Raw genomic sequence first — 20,876 nt, forward strand, 5'->3', positions numbered from 1 at the left:
TTTAAATAGCGTGGCGCAGCGCATCGTGTGTTATTCGTTGATATCATTTTGTCAGCACCCAACCTACAACTTGAAAATGTCTGGACGTGGTAAAGGAGGTAAAGTGAAGGGAAAGGCAAAGAGCCGATCATCCCGTGCCGGACTTCAGTTCCCCGTGGGTCGTATCCACCGTCTGCTGAGGAAGGGCAACTACGCCGAGAGAGTCGGAGCCGGTGCCCCTGTGTACCTGGCCGCCGTTCTTGAGTACTTGGCCGCTGAAGTGTTGGAGTTGGCAGGCAACGCAGCCCGTGACAACAAAAAGACCAGAATCATCCCCCGTCACCTGCAGCTGGCCATCCGCAACGACGAGGAGTTGAACAAACTTCTGTCCGGCGTGACCATCGCCCAGGGTGGTGTTCTGCCCAACATCCAGGCCGTGCTCCTCCCCAAGAAGACCCAGAAGCCCGCCGCCAAGTAAAAAGTCAGCTCTGTCGACTTTTTTGTCTATACCAAACGGCCGTTTTCACGGCCACCCATATTTTTCGAAAAGATGCCTCTATAATATGCAGTGTACATGCACATAAGCATTTATATAAAAAGCACACGTAGATACACGCTTCTTAGATTATCGAGACAACGGTATATATTAGCGTGCGTGCAGTTGCTTTCAAGAAAAAAGAAACACACACACATTAATTTAAAACTGTCTGTGTTCAATATTTTGATTCCGATTTGCACATTCTATTTGTATTTCGATTAATTTCATTTCTATTACGCTGTCAATTAATATACCATCCTCGTCCCTGACTGCATGTAATCAACGTTTTCCCCGATTTAATTTTGTAAAGGAAATCGCCAGACTTTAAAATAAAGAGAGAGATAAATAAATAAATGAAAAAAATAAATAAATAGACACTTGGCGCATATAGATGATACAGACTATGGAGAAATTCACGTGAATGTTCGCACAATTTGCGTGCTGTATATAACCAGGTCGTTAATTAATAACCATTTCTAACTGAACTGATTTTGTGTGCTTGGATAACGACTTGTCGTATAAAAGGAAATATACAATTCTAGGTTTCTGTGTTTATATAACTGAAGTGTTTGAAACCCATTGATAAGAAACGTATATATATATATATACACACATGCATACTCTGTCACATAAATGTCAAATTATTACGATTCATATGTACTTATACTCGATGAAGTGCTACTGTGAATAATACATTTATGTCAGAGATCAATGATATTGAAAGCTAGGGGTGAATATTGTATAAATTGTATGTGCATTAATTTCGAAATCTACATCTGTATAGGCTTATGGATATATCTATAAATGCAATCTGATGTACATGTGATTTTTTTTTTTTTTTTTTTTTTTTTTTTTTTGGAGGTAGCTCGAGATAATAAGTTTACGATGTTTGCCTCACACGTTGCTGGTAGATGGTTTCAATCAAATTTACAGTATTAGAATTAATATAGGATGAAAAATTAAACGAGAGATCATGCAAATACCAATGTGGGATGAAATATGTGTTCTGTGAATAAGTGTTTTAACTTCGCATGCTGGTCGCATGACATTCTTGGAAAAGTTTATTACATATTTGGTACCGCATATTATTTCTTTCTAACTTAAGGTAATGGTGTACACTCTGAGGCGCAGCTAAACCATTCGGTACGATAAAAAAAGATAGGTTCGCGATGAATACAAAAAATGAATGAATGGATGAATGAATGAATGAATGAAATGGATTTTTAAAATAGAAATTCTTTTTTACAAATTTTAGTTTGTTTAATTAATTAGTGAAGGAATAAAGGAATGGAATTTTTTTTTTCTTTGTCGGATTACAATTCGTATATAAGCAAAACGATTTTACAGCGTATTTTGCACTAGAATGCTGCGTGTAATAGATAAACTAACATATAGTTTTTCCTTTGTCAAATTTGATATTTATGTGTTGGTCTCATTTGTTCTATCCGACAGGTTTTTAAATTTACAATCATTTCTAGAGTAAACATTTTCCCGGCACGTATTTTTGTGTGGCGTGTTTCTGGATGCACGGAGCTGTCGCGTGTTTCGTTAAAAAAGAAACATGAATTACTTCACCCCACAATAAACGACATTGAGTATACATGTCTCAGTAAGTGAACAGGTTATAGCCCTGAATAAGTTGTAAAAAATTATAATTTTTAGAGAGATTGCGCGACTTTTAGCTGTCTGTGCAGTTGCAAAATGATAGTCTGGCCTATGTTTTCGTTTAATTTTGATTATTTTCGTGATATTTTTACGGGCGAAACGCAGATAATACTTTACAGATATATCCACATTACGTGTTTTTAGTAGAATAGTTACAATTGCGGCCTATGAAACGTCGAAACAAGGATGCAAACACCAACATCAAAACACACATCGACCTCAGTATGAACAAGCGCTTCGATTTTAGGGGATGTTTTCGAGGACGTCCGCGCTCGATGTAAACAAAAACAGCGAGTGCTTGTGACCCCATTATTTCCTCGTCTTAGTTCGCAGTGAATAGAACGCCGTTTCCATTTCGTCCGAAACCATGGCAGATACAGCAACCACAACCCCAGCCAAGAAGAAGGTTACAAAGCCTAAGGTGCCAGCAGCGCACCCCAAGTACGTTGACATGATCAGGGCCGCCCTGGAATCTTTGAAAGAGCGTGGCGGATCTTCCAGACAAGCCATTCTAAAGTACATAATGGCCAACTACAAAGTCGGCAACGACGTCAACTCCATCAACGCCCACTTGAAAATGGCTCTGAAGAACGGAGTGAAGAAAGGTGCTCTGAAACAAGCCAAGGGCACAGGCGCCAGTGGCTCCTTCAAGCTTGGTGACAAGCCCAAGACTGAGAAGAAGCCAAAGGCCAAGAAAGTTGCCAAGCCTAAGGCAGCAAAACCCAAGAAGGCCGCAGCAGCAAAACCAAAGAAGGTAGCCGGAGAGAAAAAGACTGCAGAGAAGAAGAAGAAGTCCCCCAAGAAAGCAGCCGGACCGAAGAAGGTTAAGACTCCAAAGAAGAAGGCAGCAACTAAATCCCCAAAGAAGGCAGCAGCCAAGCCAAAGAAGGTCAAGACACCTAAGAAGTCAGCTGCAAAGAAAGCCAAGACTCCCAAGAAGGCAGCAGCAAAGAAATAAGCAATTCCAGCATCACTGCAGATTGCTCACTTTAAAAAAAAAAAAAGCCCTTTTCAGGGCTACCCATATTTTTCGAAAAGATGTCTCAATTACAAATAACAAAGAAACGTACATGTGTGTGTGTGTGTGTCATGAATGTAATATTACATGCTTGGGTGCATATCTAATAAAACATAGTTTTTAAAATCGCATAAAAAAAAAGGTGACGACTGTCGGTATTCATTCCATGTATTCATTCATTCATTCATTCATTACTTTATTTCTTCATTTGTATTGGAAATATCATCCATTGATTATGAATGATATAATGAACAAAAAACAGACACAAACAAAATGAATTGACGTGCATTATTACTATCTGTGCATGTTTTCCTATATTTAGAAAATGTTAGTCTCTGCACTTGACATATATTCACATGAAACATGTAATGAATATGACATTTTTAGCCTTTGTATTAAACTTGTAAAAAAAATAATATTAATGTGCAAATGATATCTTTTTTTTTAAACAATAGCATGCCCACCCTGCCTCTGTCCCCAACATTACAAAAAAAACACCAAAAAACCCATAAATAACCCACCAAACACCTAACACCCCCCCTTCCAAGGAGGATTTTTTTTTTTTCTATGAGTATAAGAATAAATAAGGGATATGAAAATATCACAAATGCGACAATCAGTCGAATGAGGCCTGTTTAATTCACAATATTTTGAATTCATATATCAGCATATAACACTTAGTTTTTAATCTTTTTTACATGCCATTGGAATGTTTTAACAGAAGAACTCATTTAAATGTAATTGTTAATTCAACAAGTACATATCTAATCATAGATGTAGGATGAGGCTGCATGCACATTACCTTTTTTTTTTATTTGACATGTGATTGAATTCATGCTTGTCAATCTTTTTCAAAAGCAAACAAAAAATAAATAAGGAGCATAGTCATAATTATTATTTTGTTGAATTCTACAGGACAGGAACATGTGAAGTGTGCATATACAGGATGAAATATACATGATTGTGTCAGTCACTATGAATGTGGGAACAGCAGACTATTCTCATTTCTCTCTGCATTTACAGGATGAGTGCACTGGATTACATCCCATGGCATTTTCTGAGATATCGTGGTAAGTTTATTTATTTATTTATATATTTTGTTTTTGTTTTAATATTCTAATATGTGTACATATATATATACAACGTACTTAGTGCATCTTGATTATGTATTGTTCTCTCTTCTCTAAACATTTTTGGCTTCTGAAAAAAATATATAATGCGACTCGACCTTTTAGGGTATACATATACATTATATCAGTTATGAATTTGATGGATGTATTTAACGGATTATAGGGCCTACATGTATGCATTGAGTTGCTATGAGTTGTTGATTTTAATCTGATTATGAACATGAAAATCGCTGAATAGTTTTAAAGACATGTATATGTTGTATTTCTATCGAAATTTGCTGTTAGTCTTATACTGGTTGCTTTTCTGTATCTCTTAAATTCAAATTTCACCGATATACGCCTAATTTTCTAAGTTCACAAATTCTGTGCAAAAGCCGGATTGAAATGATTTTGCACCGGGCCAATGGGCACGAGTTATTACCGACTAATCACAGGCCAGCTCTCTCAGTTAGGATAACCAATGGCAATGGTCGTTAGTGAGGGCGCGGTGATTTTGAAGGCAGACCTGTTATTCATCGACTCGGTATAAAATTTATACAGAGAGCGATCTGCCTCATTCATTCATTTGACACTCGTCGAAGATGGCTCGTACAAAGCAGACTGCAAGAAAATCTACCGGAGGAAAGGCTCCACGTAAACAACTGGCTACCAAGGCCGCCCGTAAGAGCGCCCCAGCCACTGGTGGAGTCAAGAAACCCCACAGATACAGGCCCGGAACCGTCGCTCTCCGTGAGATCAGGAGATACCAGAAAAGCACAGAGTTGCTCATCAGGAAATTGCCCTTCCAGCGTCTGGTCCGTGAGATTGCTCAGGACTTCAAGACTGATCTGCGATTCCAGAGCTCCGCCGTCATGGCTCTCCAGGAAGCCAGCGAAGCTTACCTTGTTGGACTCTTTGAGGACACCAACTTGTGCGCTATCCACGCCAAGAGAGTCACCATCATGCCAAAAGACATCCAGCTTGCCAGACGTATCCGTGGCGAGAGAGCTTAAATTTCTTTGTCTCTGACAAATACAAAACGGCCGTTTTCACGGCCACCTAAACTTTTAGAAAAGATGCCTATATTACAATCAATGAAGACTACAATTCAACGAAATTGCACAAGTAAAAAGTGCACATTTTGAAAACATGAGATTAAACCCTACACACATAATATGTACTTCTAAACTCTGCCCTTCTTATCATATTTCACTGTGAACTACAAACATGACAATGGTCAATGGGTAGAATGATTTGATCTGACACAATATAAAAGGCCCTTCTGAAGAGAATATATTATACTATACCATACAGCTATACATATGATTGCATTGTGATTGATTTTTTTCTCTGTAAGTTGTGCATTTAGTCATAACATTACAAGAAAAATATTGCCGGAAAATGTAGGGCTGTACTTGCATCAGTACTTAAAATTTACCGACAGAAATGTGTATGGCACATAATATTTTATAATTATTGCAACCATATTTGATTCTTATACTTCAGTCTCAGACATTCGTGCTATGATGCTCGCACATATAACTGTGTGTTATGTTAAAGAAAATATAAAGATAGTGCAATGAATTAGTTTAAAAGTAGGAAAATTCACTACTAAAAGAGCGATTCTGCATGAAATTGAAATTTGTGTAATATTTGTCCCCTGTAGTTCTTTTTTCATATTTCAGTGGTAAAGTATGTCATGAGCATGTGTTCATGTTCTTGTCGGATTTTGTTTTCTTTTATTCAGTTTCCTTGTAAAGAATGGAAAGTGTATTTTTTATCTCAATGAAATGAACACTTGACTGAATCACTGGTGCATAATTCATCAAAAAGGGAAGAAATACACATTGAAATTACACTATAACTGAAATTGCTAAAGTAAATATCATCATATTGCATTATGTTTTCATTTTGATATGTACTCACCGGTAAGAAAAATGATTTTTTTTTCTTTGCATGTATTTATTACTAGATTTAATACAGAATGTGTGTTTACACTTTAAAAATGATATTAAACAAAAGCAAAATGATAATAATTATTGTGTTCCTATGTTTTGGTAAGATGTAGAAAATCTGGAACAAATGATTTATTCAATACCACCATCCCTCTTTTTAAAAAAAAAGAAACCCCAAAAAGTTTTATTAAATATATCTTATATAACAGAAAAGTGCCTGCAGACAACATGTCAACAAACAAGCGCCGAGGCGCGTTTACACTGTAGCCAATCAGCGTTCAGTTTACTTATTGCTAATTTTTCCCTGCCGAACTTTTCAAGGTAGAATGCTCTCTCACGGGTCGTAAATAAAGGGCTTTATAAGCTGTTCACGCGGCAGTAGATGATCATTTCAGTACACTTTAACTGAGAGAAAACATGTCTGGACGTGGTAAAGGAGGAAAAGGACTTGGAAAGGGGGGCGCCAAGCGTCACAGGAAAGTCTTGAGAGATAACATCCAGGGTATCACCAAGCCCGCCATCCGTCGTCTTGCACGCAGAGGTGGAGTCAAACGTATCTCCGGACTCATCTACGAGGAGACCCGTGGTGTCCTGAAGGTGTTCCTTGAGAACGTCATCCGTGACGCAGTCACATACACAGAGCACGCCAAGAGGAAGACCGTCACAGCCATGGACGTTGTCTACGCTCTGAAGAGACAGGGACGTACCCTCTACGGATTCGGTGGTTAGACAACCAACCGCCTTTGTGCTACACGCACAGGACAACAAACGGCCGTTTTAACGGCCACCAAATTTTTAGAAAAGATGCCTCTATCACACATGTTGTGAAATGTTGTACATACTGGGTTATGATATATGTATATCTGACATAAAGAACAGGAGTTAATGGAATACAGAAAGGGTTATTGATAAGTAGTTAATGTTAAGGCAAGGTCAAACCACCACCCGTTCCCTAACCCCCCCCCCCCCCCCCCCCCAAAAAAAAAAGAAAAAAAAAAAACAAGACACACACACATCATTGTCAATATCACACCTTTCCCTGACATGCTTTCTATATTCAAATTTGACTAGTACTAATATTACTAATAGTACTAACCCAACCATATTTGTATTTTTATTATTTCTTTTTTAACAATCTTGATATTCAGAATAAGGACCAAATCATTCCGTGCAGTTTAAACAAAGCAATATATTTCACCAGCTGTTAGATATAAATGTTTGGTTATTTTTTTATTCCAAAAATCTATATTATAACATGTTTAAATAGACACATACTATGTAAACATAAACACATCATTTATCGATTGTTTTCTGATATTTGAATATCAATAAATTACAATGAAATAATATATGGGCTATTGTGGACCATATTCAAGTCTTAAAATCTGCGGAAGTGAATTATCGTTGTAACAATTAATAGGTGGGGAAATAAATTAGAATATACAGCATAGTTGTGTGCCCAGAATATGTTGTTACAGATTTATTATAACATTAGATAATAGTATTCAACAGACAGATCATATGTTAAATTGTTCAGTCATAACTATCAGTTATGTGCCATTATAAATAAACACAACTATATATAAACACAACTATAAATAAACACAACCAATGGGATTCTTCTGTACTCTAAGACTATTACATCGAAAATAGGAGAAATCTGTGGAAATCGGGCACATGTGCTGTAATTGGGAAAGATTTTGTTTTTATTGTACATGTACGTACCCCTCTGATGCATAATTTGTATTTGATGTATGTGTGTTTGAGGGTTTTTTTTTTCTTCATGTATTTGTTTATTTTTCTTAAAGGACTGTTTAAGAAATTGACAGCATTACAATGACACAACCAGTACACACAACTGAAACAGTTGTTTACTATTGCATTATAAAGATGGTAGCTTTTCGAAAAATTTGTGTGGCCCTGAAAAGGGCCGTTTTGTTTTATCAAACTGCCACTGCTTGCAGTTTACTTGCTGCTGGTGTACTTGGTGACAGCCTTGGTGCCTTCAGAGACAGCGTGCTTGGCCAATTCACCGGGCAGGAGAAGACGGACTGCAGTCTGGATTTCTCTGCTGGTGATGGTTGAGCGTTTGTTGTAGTGGGCCAGGCGGGAAGCCTCGGCGGCGATTCTCTCGAAGATGTCATTGACGAAAGAATTCATGATGCTCATGGCCTTGCTGGAAACTCCAGTGTCAGGGTGCACCTGCTTCAGGACTTTGTAGATGTAGATAGCGTAGGATTCCCTCCTCCTCCTGCGCTTTTTCTTGTCCCCAGTTCTCTGGGCCTTGGCCTTGGTGGCGGCTTTCTTAGCTCCTTTAGATCCGACTTTGGGTGGCATGTTTACAGATTGCTGGCAAACTGAAACTATGAGTGGCGCTAAGCGAATCGCGGCTTTATATATCACGCGAGGGGGATTGAAGCGAACAGGTAAATTGCGGACGTCCTTGTAAACATTAAATTGGTCGGTTTGCCCGAGGTGCGTATAAGACAAGCGTAGCGATTGGCGGAACATTTCAATCCGTGGAAGTGTTTAAATAGCGTGGCGCAGCGCATCGTGTGTTATTCGTTGATATCATTTTGTCAGCACCCAACCTACAACTTGAAAATGTCTGGACGTGGTAAAGGAGGTAAAGTGAAGGGAAAGGCAAAGAGCCGATCATCCCGTGCCGGACTTCAGTTCCCCGTGGGTCGTATCCACCGTCTGCTGAGGAAGGGCAACTACGCCGAGAGAGTCGGAGCCGGTGCCCCTGTGTACCTGGCCGCCGTTCTTGAGTACTTGGCCGCTGAAGTGTTGGAGTTGGCAGGCAACGCAGCCCGTGACAACAAAAAGACCAGAATCATCCCCCGTCACCTGCAGCTGGCCATCCGCAACGACGAGGAGTTGAACAAACTTCTGTCCGGCGTGACCATCGCCCAGGGTGGTGTTCTGCCCAACATCCAGGCCGTGCTCCTCCCCAAGAAGACCCAGAAGCCCGCCGCCAAGTAAAAAGTCAGCTCTGTCGACTTTTTTGTCTATACCAAACGGCCGTTTTCACGGCCACCCATATTTTTCGAAAAGATGCCTCTATAATATGCAGTGTACATGCACATAAGCATTTATATAAAAAGCACACGTAGATACACGCTTCTTAGATTATCGAGACAACGGTATATATTAGCGTGCGTGCAGTTGCTTTCAAGAAAAAAGAAACACACACACATTAATTTAAAACTGTCTGTGTTCAATATTTTGATTCCGATTTGCACATTCTATTTGTATTTCGATTAATTTCATTTCTATTACGCTGTCAATTAATATACCATCCTCGTCCCTGACTGCATGTAATCAACGTTTTCCCCGATTTAATTTTGTAAAGGAAATCGCCAGACTTTAAAATAAAGAGAGAGATAAATAAATAAATGAAAAAAATAAATAAATAGACACTTGGCGCATATAGATGATACAGACTATGGAGAAATTCACGTGAATGTTCGCACAATTTGCGTGCTGTATATAACCAGGTCGTTAATTAATAACCATTTCTAACTGAACTGATTTTGTGTGCTTGGATAACGACTTGTCGTATAAAAGGAAATATACAATTCTAGGTTTCTGTGTTTATATAACTGAAGTGTTTGAAACCCATTGATAAGAAACGTATATATATATATATACACACATGCATACTCTGTCACATAAATGTCAAATTATTACGATTCATATGTACTTATACTCGATGAAGTGCTACTGTGAATAATACATTTATGTCAGAGATCAATGATATTGAAAGCTAGGGGTGAATATTGTATAAATTGTATGTGCATTAATTTCGAAATCTACATCTGTATAGGCTTATGGATATATCTATAAATGCAATCTGATGTACATGTGATTTTTTTTTTTTTTTTTTTTTTTTTTTTTTTGGAGGTAGCTCGAGATAATAAGTTTACGATGTTTGCCTCACACGTTGCTGGTAGATGGTTTCAATCAAATTTACAGTATTAGAATTAATATAGGATGAAAAATTAAACGAGAGATCATGCAAATACCAATGTGGGATGAAATATGTGTTCTGTGAATAAGTGTTTTAACTTCGCATGCTGGTCGCATGACATTCTTGGAAAAGTTTATTACATATTTGGTACCGCATATTATTTCTTTCTAACTTAAGGTAATGGTGTACACTCTGAGGCGCAGCTAAACCATTCGGTACGATAAAAAAAGATAGGTTCGCGATGAATACAAAAAATGAATGAATGGATGAATGAATGAATGAATGAAATGGATTTTTAAAATAGAAATTCTTTTTTACAAATTTTAGTTTGTTTAATTAATTAGTGAAGGAATAAAGGAATGGAATTTTTTTTTTCTTTGTCGGATTACAATTCGTATATAAGCAAAACGATTTTACAGCGTATTTTGCACTAGAATGCTGCGTGTAATAGATAAACTAACATATAGTTTTTCCTTTGTCAAATTTGATATTTATGTGTTGGTCTCATTTGTTCTATCCGACAGGTTTTTAAATTTACAATCATTTCTAGAGTAAACATTTTCCCGGCACGTATTTTTGTGTGGCGTGTTTCTGGATGCACGGAGCTGTCGCGTGTTTCGTTAAAAAAGAAACATGAATTACTTCACCCCACAATAAACGACATTGAGTATACATGTCTCAGTAAGTGAACAGGTTATAGCCCTGAATAAGTTGTAAAAAATTATAATTTTTAGAGAGATTGCGCGACTTTTAGCTGTCTGTGCAGTTGCAAAATGATAGTCTGGCCTATGTTTTCGTTTAATTTTGATTATTTTCGTGATATTTTTACGGGCGAAACGCAGATAATACTTTACAGATATATCCACATTACGTGTTTTTAGTAGAATAGTTACAATTGCGGCCTATGAAACGTCGAAACAAGGATGCAAACACCAACATCAAAACACACATCGACCTCAGTATGAACAAGCGCTTCGATTTTAGGGGATGTTTTCGAGGACGTCCGCGCTCGATGTAAACAAAAACAGCGAGTGCTTGTGACCCCATTATTTCCTCGTCTTAGTTCGCAGTGAATAGAACGCCGTTTCCATTTCGTCCGAAACCATGGCAGATACAGCAACCACAACCCCAGCCAAGAAGAAGGTTACAAAGCCTAAGGTGCCAGCAGCGCACCCCAAGTACGTTGACATGATCAGGGCCGCCCTGGAATCTTTGAAAGAGCGTGGCGGATCTTCCAGACAAGCCATTCTAAAGTACATAATGGCCAACTACAAAGTCGGCAACGACGTCAACTCCATCAACGCCCACTTGAAAATGGCTCTGAAGAACGGAGTGAAGAAAGGTGCTCTGAAACAAGCCAAGGGCACAGGCGCCAGTGGCTCCTTCAAGCTTGGTGACAAGCCCAAGACTGAGAAGAAGCCAAAGGCCAAGAAAGTTGCCAAGCCTAAGGCAGCAAAACCCAAGAAGGCCGCAGCAGCAAAACCAAAGAAGGTAGCCGGAGAGAAAAAGACTGCAGAGAAGAAGAAGAAGTCCCCCAAGAAAGCAGCCGGACCGAAGAAGGTTAAGACTCCAAAGAAGAAGGCAGCAACTAAATCCCCAAAGAAGGCAGCAGCCAAGCCAAAGAAGGTCAAGACACCTAAGAAGTCAGCTGCAAAGAAAGCCAAGACTCCCAAGAAGGCAGCAGCAAAGAAATAAGCAATTCCAGCATCACTGCAGATTGCTCACTTTAAAAAAAAAAAAAGCCCTTTTCAGGGCTACCCATATTTTTCGAAAAGATGTCTCAATTACAAATAACAAAGAAACGTACATGTGTGTGTGTGTGTGTCATGAATGTAATATTACATGCTTGGGTGCATATCTAATAAAACATAGTTTTTAAAATCGCATAAAAAAAAAGGTGACGACTGTCGGTATTCATTCCATGTATTCATTCATTCATTCATTCATTACTTTATTTCTTCATTTGTATTGGAAATATCATCCATTGATTATGAATGATATAATGAACAAAAAACAGACACAAACAAAATGAATTGACGTGCATTATTACTATCTGTGCATGTTTTCCTATATTTAGAAAATGTTAGTCTCTGCACTTGACATATATTCACATGAAACATGTAATGAATATGACATTTTTAGCCTTTGTATTAAACTTGTAAAAAAAATAATATTAATGTGCAAATGATATCTTTTTTTTTAAACAATAGCATGCCCACCCTGCCTCTGTCCCCAACATTACAAAAAAAACACCAAAAAACCCATAAATAACCCACCAAACACCTAACACCCCCCCCTTCCAAGGAGGATTTTTTTTTTTTCTATGAGTATAAGAATAAATAAGGGATATGAAAATATCACAAATGCGACAATCAGTCGAATGAGGCCTGTTTAATTCACAATATTTTGAATTCATATATCAGCATATAACACTTAGTTTTTAATCTTTTTTACATGCCATTGGAATGTTTTAACAGAAGAACTCATTTAAATGTAATTGTTAATTCAACAAGTACATATCTAATCATAGATGTAGGATGAGGCTGCATGCACATTACCTTTTTTTTTTATTTGACATGTGATTGAATTCATGCTTGTCAATCTTTTTCAAAAGCAAACAAAAAATAAATAAGGAGCATAGTCATAATTATTATTTTGTTGAATTCTACAGGACAGGAACATGTGAAGTGTGCATATACAGGATGAAATATACATGATTGTGTCAGTCACTATGAATGTGGGAACAGCAGACTATTCTCATTTCTCTCTGCATTTACAGGATGAGTGCACTGGATTACATCCCATGGCATTTTCTGAGATATCGTGGTAAGTTTATTTATTTATTTATATATTTTGTTTTTGTTTTAATATTCTAATATGTGTACATATATATATACAACGTACTTAGTGCATCTTGATTATGTATTGTTCTCTCTTCTCTAAACATTTTTGGCTTCTGAAAAAAATATATAATGCGACTCGACCTTTTAGGGTATACATATACATTATATCAGTTATGAATTTGATGGATGTATTTAACGGATTATAGGGCCTACATGTATGCATTGAGTTGCTATGAGTTGTTGATTTTAATCTGATTATGAACATGAAAATCGCTGAATAGTTTTAAAGACATGTATATGTTGTATTTCTATCGAAATTTGCTGTTAGTCTTATACTGGTTGCTTTTCTGTATCTCTTAAATTCAAATTTCACCGATATACGCCTAATTTTCTAAGTTCACAAATTCTGTGCAAAAGCCGGATTGAAATGATTTTGCACCGGGCCAATGGGCACGAGTTATTACCGACTAATCACAGGCCAGCTCTCTCAGTTAGGATAACCAATGGCAATGGTCGTTAGTGAGGGCGCGGTGATTTTGAAGGCAGACCTGTTATTCATCGACTCGGTATAAAATTTATACAGAGAGCGATCTGCCTCATTCATTCATTTGACACTCGTCGAAGATGGCTCGTACAAAGCAGACTGCAAGAAAATCTACCGGAGGAAAGGCTCCACGTAAACAACTGGCTACCAAGGCCGCCCGTAAGAGCGCCCCAGCCACTGGTGGAGTCAAGAAACCCCACAGATACAGGCCCGGAACCGTCGCTCTCCGTGAGATCAGGAGATACCAGAAAAGCACAGAGTTGCTCATCAGGAAATTGCCCTTCCAGCGTCTGGTCCGTGAGATTGCTCAGGACTTCAAGACTGATCTGCGATTCCAGAGCTCCGCCGTCATGGCTCTCCAGGAAGCCAGCGAAGCTTACCTTGTTGGACTCTTTGAGGACACCAACTTGTGCGCTATCCACGCCAAGAGAGTCACCATCATGCCAAAAGACATCCAGCTTGCCAGACGTATCCGTGGCGAGAGAGCTTAAATTTCTTTGTCTCTGACAAATACAAAACGGCCGTTTTCACGGCCACCTAAACTTTTAGAAAAGATGCCTATATTACAATCAATGAAGACTACAATTCAACGAAATTGCACAAGTAAAAAGTGCACATTTTGAAAACATGAGATTAAACCCTACACACATAATATGTACTTCTAAACTCTGCCCTTCTTATCATATTTCACTGTGAACTACAAACATGACAATGGTCAATGGGTAGAATGATTTGATCTGACACAATATAAAAGGCCCTTCTGAAGAGAATATATTATACTATACCATACAGCTATACATATGATTGCATTGTGATTGATTTTTTTCTCTGTAAGTTGTGCATTTAGTCATAACATTACAAGAAAAATATTGCCGGAAAATGTAGGGCTGTACTTGCATCAGTACTTAAAATTTACCGACAGAAATGTGTATGGCACATAATATTTTATAATTATTGCAACCATATTTGATTCTTATACTTCAGTCTCAGACATTCGTGCTATGATGCTCGCACATATAACTGTGTGTTATGTTAAAGAAAATATAAAGATAGTGCAATGAATTAGTTTAAAAGTAGGAAAATTCACTACTAAAAGAGCGATTCTGCATGAAATTGAAATTTGTGTAATATTTGTCCCCTGTAGTTCTTTTTTCATATTTCAGTGGTAAAGTATGTCATGAGCATGTGTTCATGTTCTTGTCGGATTTTGTTTTCTTTTATTCAGTTTCCTTGTAAAGAATGGAAAGTGTATTTTTTATCTCAATGAAATGAACACTTGACTGAATCACTGGTGCATAATTCATCAAAAAGGGAAGAAATACACATTGAAATTACACTATAACTGAAATTGCTAAAGTAAATATCATCATATTGCATTATGTTTTCATTTTGATATGTACTCACCGGTAAGAAAAATGATTTTTTTTTCTTTGCATGTATTTATTACTAGATTTAATACAGAATGTGTGTTTACACTTTAAAAATGATATTAAACAAAAGCAAAATGATAATAATTATTGTGTTCCTATGTTTTGGTAAGATGTAGAAAATCTGGAACAAATGATTTATTCAATACCACCATCCCTCTTTTTAAAAAAAAAGAAACCCCAAAAAGTTTTATTAAATATATCTTATATAACAGAAAAGTGCCTGCAGACAACATGTCAACAAACAAGCGCCGAGGCGCGTTTACACTGTAGCCAATCAGCGTTCAGTTTACTTATTGCTAATTTTTCCCTGCCGAACTTTTCAAGGTAGAATGCTCTCTCACGGGTCGTAAATAAAGGGCTTTATAAGCTGTTCACGCGGCAGTAGATGATCATTTCAGTACACTTTAACTGAGAGAAAACATGTCTGGACGTGGTAAAGGAGGAAAAGGACTTGGAAAGGGGGGCGCCAAGCGTCACAGGAAAGTCTTGAGAGATAACATCCAGGGTATCACCAAGCCCGCCATCCGTCGTCTTGCACGCAGAGGTGGAGTCAAACGTATCTCCGGACTCATCTACGAGGAGACCCGTGGTGTCCTGAAGGTGTTCCTTGAGAACGTCATCCGTGACGCAGTCACATACACAGAGCACGCCAAGAGGAAGACCGTCACAGCCATGGACGTTGTCTACGCTCTGAAGAGACAGGGACGTACCCTCTACGGATTCGGTGGTTAGACAACCAACCGCCTTTGTGCTACACGCACAGGACAACAAACGGCCGTTTTAACGGCCACCAAATTTTTAGAAAAGATGCCTCTATCACACATGTTGTGAAATGTTGTACATACTGGGTTATGATATATGTATATCTGACATAAAGAACAGGAGTTAATGGAATACAGAAAGGGTTATTGATAAGTAGTTAATGTTAAGGCAAGGTCAAACCACCACCCGTTCCCTAACCCCCCCCCCCCCCCCCCCAAAAAAAAAAGAAAAAAAAAAAACAAGACACACACACATCATTGTCAATATCACACCTTTCCCTGACATGCTTTCTATATTCAAATTTGACTAGTACTAATATTACTAATAGTACTAACCCAACCATATTTGTATTTTTATTATTTCTTTTTTAACAATCTTGATATTCAGAATAAGGACCAAATCATTCCGTGCAGTTTAAACAAAGCAATATATTTCACCAGCTGTTAGATATAAATGTTTGGTTATTTTTTTATTCCAAAAATCTATATTATAACATGTTTAAATAGACACATACTATGTAAACATAAACACATCATTTATCGATTGTTTTCTGATATTTGAATATCAATAAATTACAATGAAATAATATATGGGCTATTGTGGACCATATTCAAGTCTTAAAATCTGCGGAAGTGAATTATCGTTGTAACAATTAATAGGTGGGGAAATAAATTAGAATATACAGCATAGTTGTGTGCCCAGAATATGTTGTTACAGATTTATTATAACATTAGATAATAGTATTCAACAGACAGATCATATGTTAAATTGTTCAGTCATAACTATCAGTTATGTGCCATTATAAATAAACACAACTATATATAAACACAACTATAAATAAACACAACCAATGGGATTCTTCTGTACTCTAAGACTATTACATCGAAAATAGGAGAAATCTGTGGAAATCGGGCACATGTGCTGTAATTGGGAAAGATTTTGTTTTTATTGTACATGTACGTACCCCTCTGATGCATAATTTGTATTTGATGTATGTGTGTTTGAGGGTTTTTTTTTTCTTCATGTATTTGTTTATTTTTCTTAAAGGACTGTTTAAGAAATTGACAGCATTACAATGACACAACCAGTACACACAACTGAAACAGTTGTTTACTATTGCATTATAAAGATGGTAGCTTTTCGAAAAATTTGTGTGGCCCTGAAAAGGGCCGTTTTGTTTTATCAAACTGCCACTGCTTGCAGTTTACTTGCTGCTGGTGTACTTGGTGACAGCCTTGGTGCCTTCAGAGACAGCGTGCTTGGCCAATTCACCGGGCAGGAGAAGACGGACTGCAGTCTGGATTTCTCTGCTGGTGATGGTTGAGCGTTTGTTGTAGTGGGCCAGGCGGGAAGCCTCGGCGGCGATTCTCTCGAAGATGTCATTGACGAAAGAATTCATGATGCTCATGGCCTTGCTGGAAACTCCAGTGTCAGGGTGCACCTGCTTCAGGACTTTGTAGATGTAGATAGCGTAGGATTCCCTCCTCCTCCTGCGCTTTTTCTTGTCCCCAGTTCTCTGGGCCTTGGCCTTGGTGGCGGCTTTCTTAGCTCCTTTAGATCCGACTTTGGGTGGCATGTTTACAGATTGCTGGCAAACTGAAACTATGAGTGGCGCTAAGCGAATCGCGGCTTTATATATCACGCGAGGGGGATTGAAGCGAACAGGTAAATTGCGGACGTCCTTGTAAACATTAAATTGGTCGGTTTGCCCGAGGTGCGTATAAGACAAGCGTAGCGATTGGCGGAACATTTCAATCCGTGGAAGTGTTTAAATAGCGTGGCGCAGCGCATCGTGTGTTATTCGTTGATATCATTTTGTCAGCACCCAACCTACAACTTGAAAATGTCTGGACGTGGTAAAGGAGGTAAAGTGAAGGGAAAGGCAAAGAGCCGATCATCCCGTGCCGGACTTCAGTTCCCCGTGGGTCGTATCCACCGTCTGCTGAGGAAGGGCAACTACGCCGAGAGAGTCGGAGCCGGTGCCCCTGTGTACCTGGCCGCCGTTCTTGAGTACTTGGCCGCTGAAGTGTTGGAGTTGGCAGGCAACGCAGCCCGTGACAACAAAAAGACCAGAATCATCCCCCGTCACCTGCAGCTGGCCATCCGCAACGACGAGGAGTTGAACAAACTTCTGTCCGGCGTGACCATCGCCCAGGGTGGTGTTCTGCCCAACATCCAGGCCGTGCTCCTCCCCAAGAAGACCCAGAAGCCCGCCGCCAAGTAAAAAGTCAGCTCTGTCGACTTTTTTGTCTATACCAAACGGCCGTTTTCACGGCCACCCATATTTTTCGAAAAGATGCCTCTATAATATGCAGTGTACATGCACATAAGCATTTATATAAAAAGCACACGTAGATACACGCTTCTTAGATTATCGAGACAACGGTATATATTAGCGTGCGTGCAGTTGCTTTCAAGAAAAAAGAAACACACACACATTAATTTAAAACTGTCTGTGTTCAATATTTTGATTCCGATTTGCACATTCTATTTGTATTTCGATTAATTTCATTTCTATTACGCTGTCAATTAATATACCATCCTCGTCCCTGACTGCATGTAATCAACGTTTTCCCCGATTTAATTTTGTAAAGGAAATCGCCAGACTTTAAAATAAAGAGAGAGATAAATAAATAAATGAAAAAAATAAATAAATAGACACTTGGCGCATATAGATGATACAGACTATGGAGAAATTCACGTGAATGTTCGCACAATTTGCGTGCTGTATATAACCAGGTCGTTAATTAATAACCATTTCTAACTGAACTGATTTTGTGTGCTTGGATAACGACTTGTCGTATAAAAGGAAATATACAATTCTAGGTTTCTGTGTTTATATAACTGAAGTGTTTGAAACCCATTGATAAGAAACGTATATATATATATATACACACATGCATACTCTGTCACATAAATGTCAAATTATTACGATTCATATGTACTTATACTCGATGAAGTGCTACTGTGAATAATACATTTATGTCAGAGATCAATGATATTGAAAGCTAGGGGTGAATATTGTATAAATTGTATGTGCATTAATTTCGAAATCTACATCTGTATAGGCTTATGGATATATCTATAAATGCAATCTGATGTACATGTGATTTTTTTTTTTTTTTTTTTTTTTTTTTTTTTGGAGGTAGCTCGAGATAATAAGTTTACGATGTTTGCCTCACACGTTGCTGGTAGATGGTTTCAATCAAATTACAGTATTAGAATTAATATAGGATGAAAAATTAAACGAGAGATCATGCAAATACCAATGTGGGATGAAATATGTGTTCTGTGAATAAGTGTTTTAACTTCGCATGCTGGTCGCATGACATTCTTGGAAAAGTTTATTACATATTTGGTACCGCATATTATTTCTTTCTAACTTAAGGTAATGGTGTACACTCTGAGGCGCAGCTAAACCATTCGGTACGATAAAAAAAGATAGGTTCGCGATGAATACAAAAAATGAATGAATGGATGAATGAATGAATGAATGAAATGGATTTTTAAAATAGAAATTCTTTTTTACAAATTTTAGTTTGTTTAATTAATTAGTGAAGGAATAAAGGAATGGAATTTTTTTTTTCTTTGTCGGATTACAATTCGTATATAAGCAAAACGATTTTACAGCGTATTTTGCACTAGAATGCTGCGTGTAATAGATAAACTAACATATAGTTTTTCCTTTGTCAAATTTGATATTTATGTGTTGGTCTCATTTGTTCTATCCGACAGGTTTTTAAATTTACAATCATTTCTAGAGTAAACATTTTCCCGGCACGTATTTTTGTGTGGCGTGTTTCTGGATGCACGGAGCTGTCGCGTGTTTCGTTAAAAAAGAAACATGAATTACTTCACCCCACAATAAACGACATTGAGTATACATGTCTCAGTAAGTGAACAGGTTATAGCCCTGAATAAGTTGTAAAAAATTATAATTTTTAGAGAGATTGCGCGACTTTTAGCTGTCTGTGCAGTTGCAAAATGATAGTCTGGCCTATGTTTTCGTTTAATTTTGATTATTTTCGTGATATTTTTACGGGCGAAACGCAGATAATACTTTACAGATATATCCACATTACGTGTTTTTAGTAGAATAGTTACAATTGCGGCCTATGAAACGTCGAAACAAGGATGCAAACACCAACATCAAAACACACATCGACCTCAGTATGAACAAGCGCTTCGATTTTAGGGGATGTTTTCGAGGACGTCCGCGCTCGATGTAAACAAAAACAGCGAGTGCTTGTGACCCCATTATTTCCTCGTCTTAGTTCGCAGTGAATAGAACGCCGTTTCCATTTCGTCCGAAACCATGGCAGATACAGCAACCACAACCCCAGCCAAGAAGAAGGTTACAAAGCCTAAGGTGCCAGCAGCGCACCCCAAGTACGTTGACATGATCAGGGCCGCCCTGGAATCTTTGAAAGAGCGTGGCGGATCTTCCAGACAAGCCATTCTAAAGTACATAATGGCCAACTACAAAGTCGGCAACGACGTCAACTCCATCAACGCCCACTTGAAAATGGCTCTGAAGAACGGAGTGAAGAAAGGTGCTCTGAAACAAGCCAAGGGCACAGGCGCCAGTGGCTCCTTCAAGCTTGGTGACAAGCCCAAGACTGAGAAGAAGCCAAAGGCCAAGAAAGTTGCCAAGCCTAAGGCAGCAAAACCCAAGAAGGCCGCAGCAGCAAAACCAAAGAAGGTAGCCGGAGAGAAAAAGACTGCAGAGAAGAAGAAGAAGTCCCCCAAGAAAGCAGCCGGACCGAAGAAGGTTAAGACTCCAAAGAAGAAGGCAGCAACTAAATCCCCAAAGAAGGCAGCAGCCAAGCCAAAGAAGGTCAAGACACCTAAGAAGTCAGCTGCAAAGAAAGCCAAGACTCCCAAGAAGGCAGCAGCAAAGAAATAAGCAATTCCAGCATCACTGCAGATTGCTCACTTTAAAAAAAAAAAAAGCCCTTTTCAGGGCTACCCATATTTTTCGAAAAGATGTCTCAATTACAAATAACAAAGAAACGTACATGTGTGTGTGTGTGTGTCATGAATGTAATATTACATGCTTG

The 20,876-nt window shown here is 38.3% G+C and overlaps 9 protein-coding genes and 1 pseudogene across 9 annotated transcripts; 8 read left to right on the forward strand and 2 right to left on the reverse strand.

Moving 5' to 3' along the window:
* The first annotated feature begins 3 nt into the window (after positions 1-3).
* On the forward strand, positions 4-1,310 carry LOC128169626 (histone H2A-like). The gene has a single exon (XM_052835742.1). It carries the CDS (start codon positions 77-79, stop codon positions 455-457), a length of 381 nt encoding a protein of 126 aa, XP_052691702.1. The 5' UTR covers positions 4-76; the 3' UTR covers positions 458-1,310.
* A 1,151-nt stretch (positions 1,311-2,461) lies between these two features.
* Positions 2,462-6,410, forward strand: LOC128169616 (histone H3-like). Its single transcript, XM_052835732.1, has 2 exons — positions 2,462-3,005; positions 4,984-6,410. The coding sequence occupies exons 1-2, from the start codon at positions 2,550-2,552 to the stop codon at positions 5,320-5,322; spliced, it is 795 nt and encodes a 264-aa protein (XP_052691692.1). The 5' UTR covers positions 2,462-2,549; the 3' UTR covers positions 5,323-6,410.
* Positions 6,411-6,637: 227 nt separating this feature from the next.
* Positions 6,638-7,056, forward strand: LOC128169613 (histone H4). Its single transcript, XM_052835729.1, has one exon. It carries the CDS (start codon positions 6,682-6,684, stop codon positions 6,991-6,993), a length of 312 nt encoding a protein of 103 aa, XP_052691689.1. The 5' UTR covers positions 6,638-6,681; the 3' UTR covers positions 6,994-7,056.
* Positions 7,057-8,025: 969 nt separating this feature from the next.
* Positions 8,026-8,790, reverse strand: LOC128169612 (histone H2B-like). The gene has a single exon (XM_052835727.1). The coding sequence runs from the start codon at positions 8,773-8,775 to the stop codon at positions 8,230-8,232; it is 546 nt and encodes a 181-aa protein (XP_052691687.1). The 5' UTR covers positions 8,776-8,790; the 3' UTR covers positions 8,026-8,229.
* A 3-nt stretch (positions 8,791-8,793) lies between these two features.
* LOC128169615 (histone H2A-like) lies at positions 8,794-10,102 on the forward strand. Its single transcript, XM_052835731.1, has one exon. The coding sequence runs from the start codon at positions 8,869-8,871 to the stop codon at positions 9,247-9,249; it is 381 nt and encodes a 126-aa protein (XP_052691691.1). The 5' UTR covers positions 8,794-8,868; the 3' UTR covers positions 9,250-10,102.
* A 1,151-nt stretch (positions 10,103-11,253) lies between these two features.
* LOC128169617 (histone H3-like) lies at positions 11,254-15,203 on the forward strand. The gene is made up of 2 exons (XM_052835733.1): positions 11,254-11,797; positions 13,777-15,203. Exons 1-2 carry the CDS (start codon positions 11,342-11,344, stop codon positions 14,113-14,115), a joined length of 795 nt encoding a protein of 264 aa, XP_052691693.1. The 5' UTR covers positions 11,254-11,341; the 3' UTR covers positions 14,116-15,203.
* A 227-nt stretch (positions 15,204-15,430) lies between these two features.
* LOC128169614 (histone H4) lies at positions 15,431-15,849 on the forward strand. The gene has a single exon (XM_052835730.1). It carries the CDS (start codon positions 15,475-15,477, stop codon positions 15,784-15,786), a length of 312 nt encoding a protein of 103 aa, XP_052691690.1. The 5' UTR covers positions 15,431-15,474; the 3' UTR covers positions 15,787-15,849.
* A 967-nt stretch (positions 15,850-16,816) lies between these two features.
* Positions 16,817-17,581, reverse strand: LOC128169620 (histone H2B-like). The gene has a single exon (XM_052835737.1). It carries the CDS (start codon positions 17,564-17,566, stop codon positions 17,021-17,023), a length of 546 nt encoding a protein of 181 aa, XP_052691697.1. The 5' UTR covers positions 17,567-17,581; the 3' UTR covers positions 16,817-17,020.
* A 12-nt stretch (positions 17,582-17,593) lies between these two features.
* LOC128169621 (histone H2A-beta, sperm-like) lies at positions 17,594-18,124 on the forward strand (annotated as a pseudogene).
* A 1,942-nt stretch (positions 18,125-20,066) lies between these two features.
* LOC128169622 (histone H1-delta-like) lies at positions 20,067-20,853 on the forward strand. The gene has a single exon (XM_052835738.1). It carries the CDS (start codon positions 20,132-20,134, stop codon positions 20,720-20,722), a length of 591 nt encoding a protein of 196 aa, XP_052691698.1. The 5' UTR covers positions 20,067-20,131; the 3' UTR covers positions 20,723-20,853.
* The last annotated feature ends 23 nt before the right edge of the window (positions 20,854-20,876 follow it).

The sequence above is a fragment of the Crassostrea angulata genome, unplaced genomic scaffold, assembly GCF_025612915.1.
Source record: "Crassostrea angulata isolate pt1a10 unplaced genomic scaffold, ASM2561291v2 HiC_scaffold_160, whole genome shotgun sequence".
Taxonomy (NCBI): Eukaryota; Metazoa; Mollusca; class Bivalvia; order Ostreida; family Ostreidae; genus Magallana; species Magallana angulata.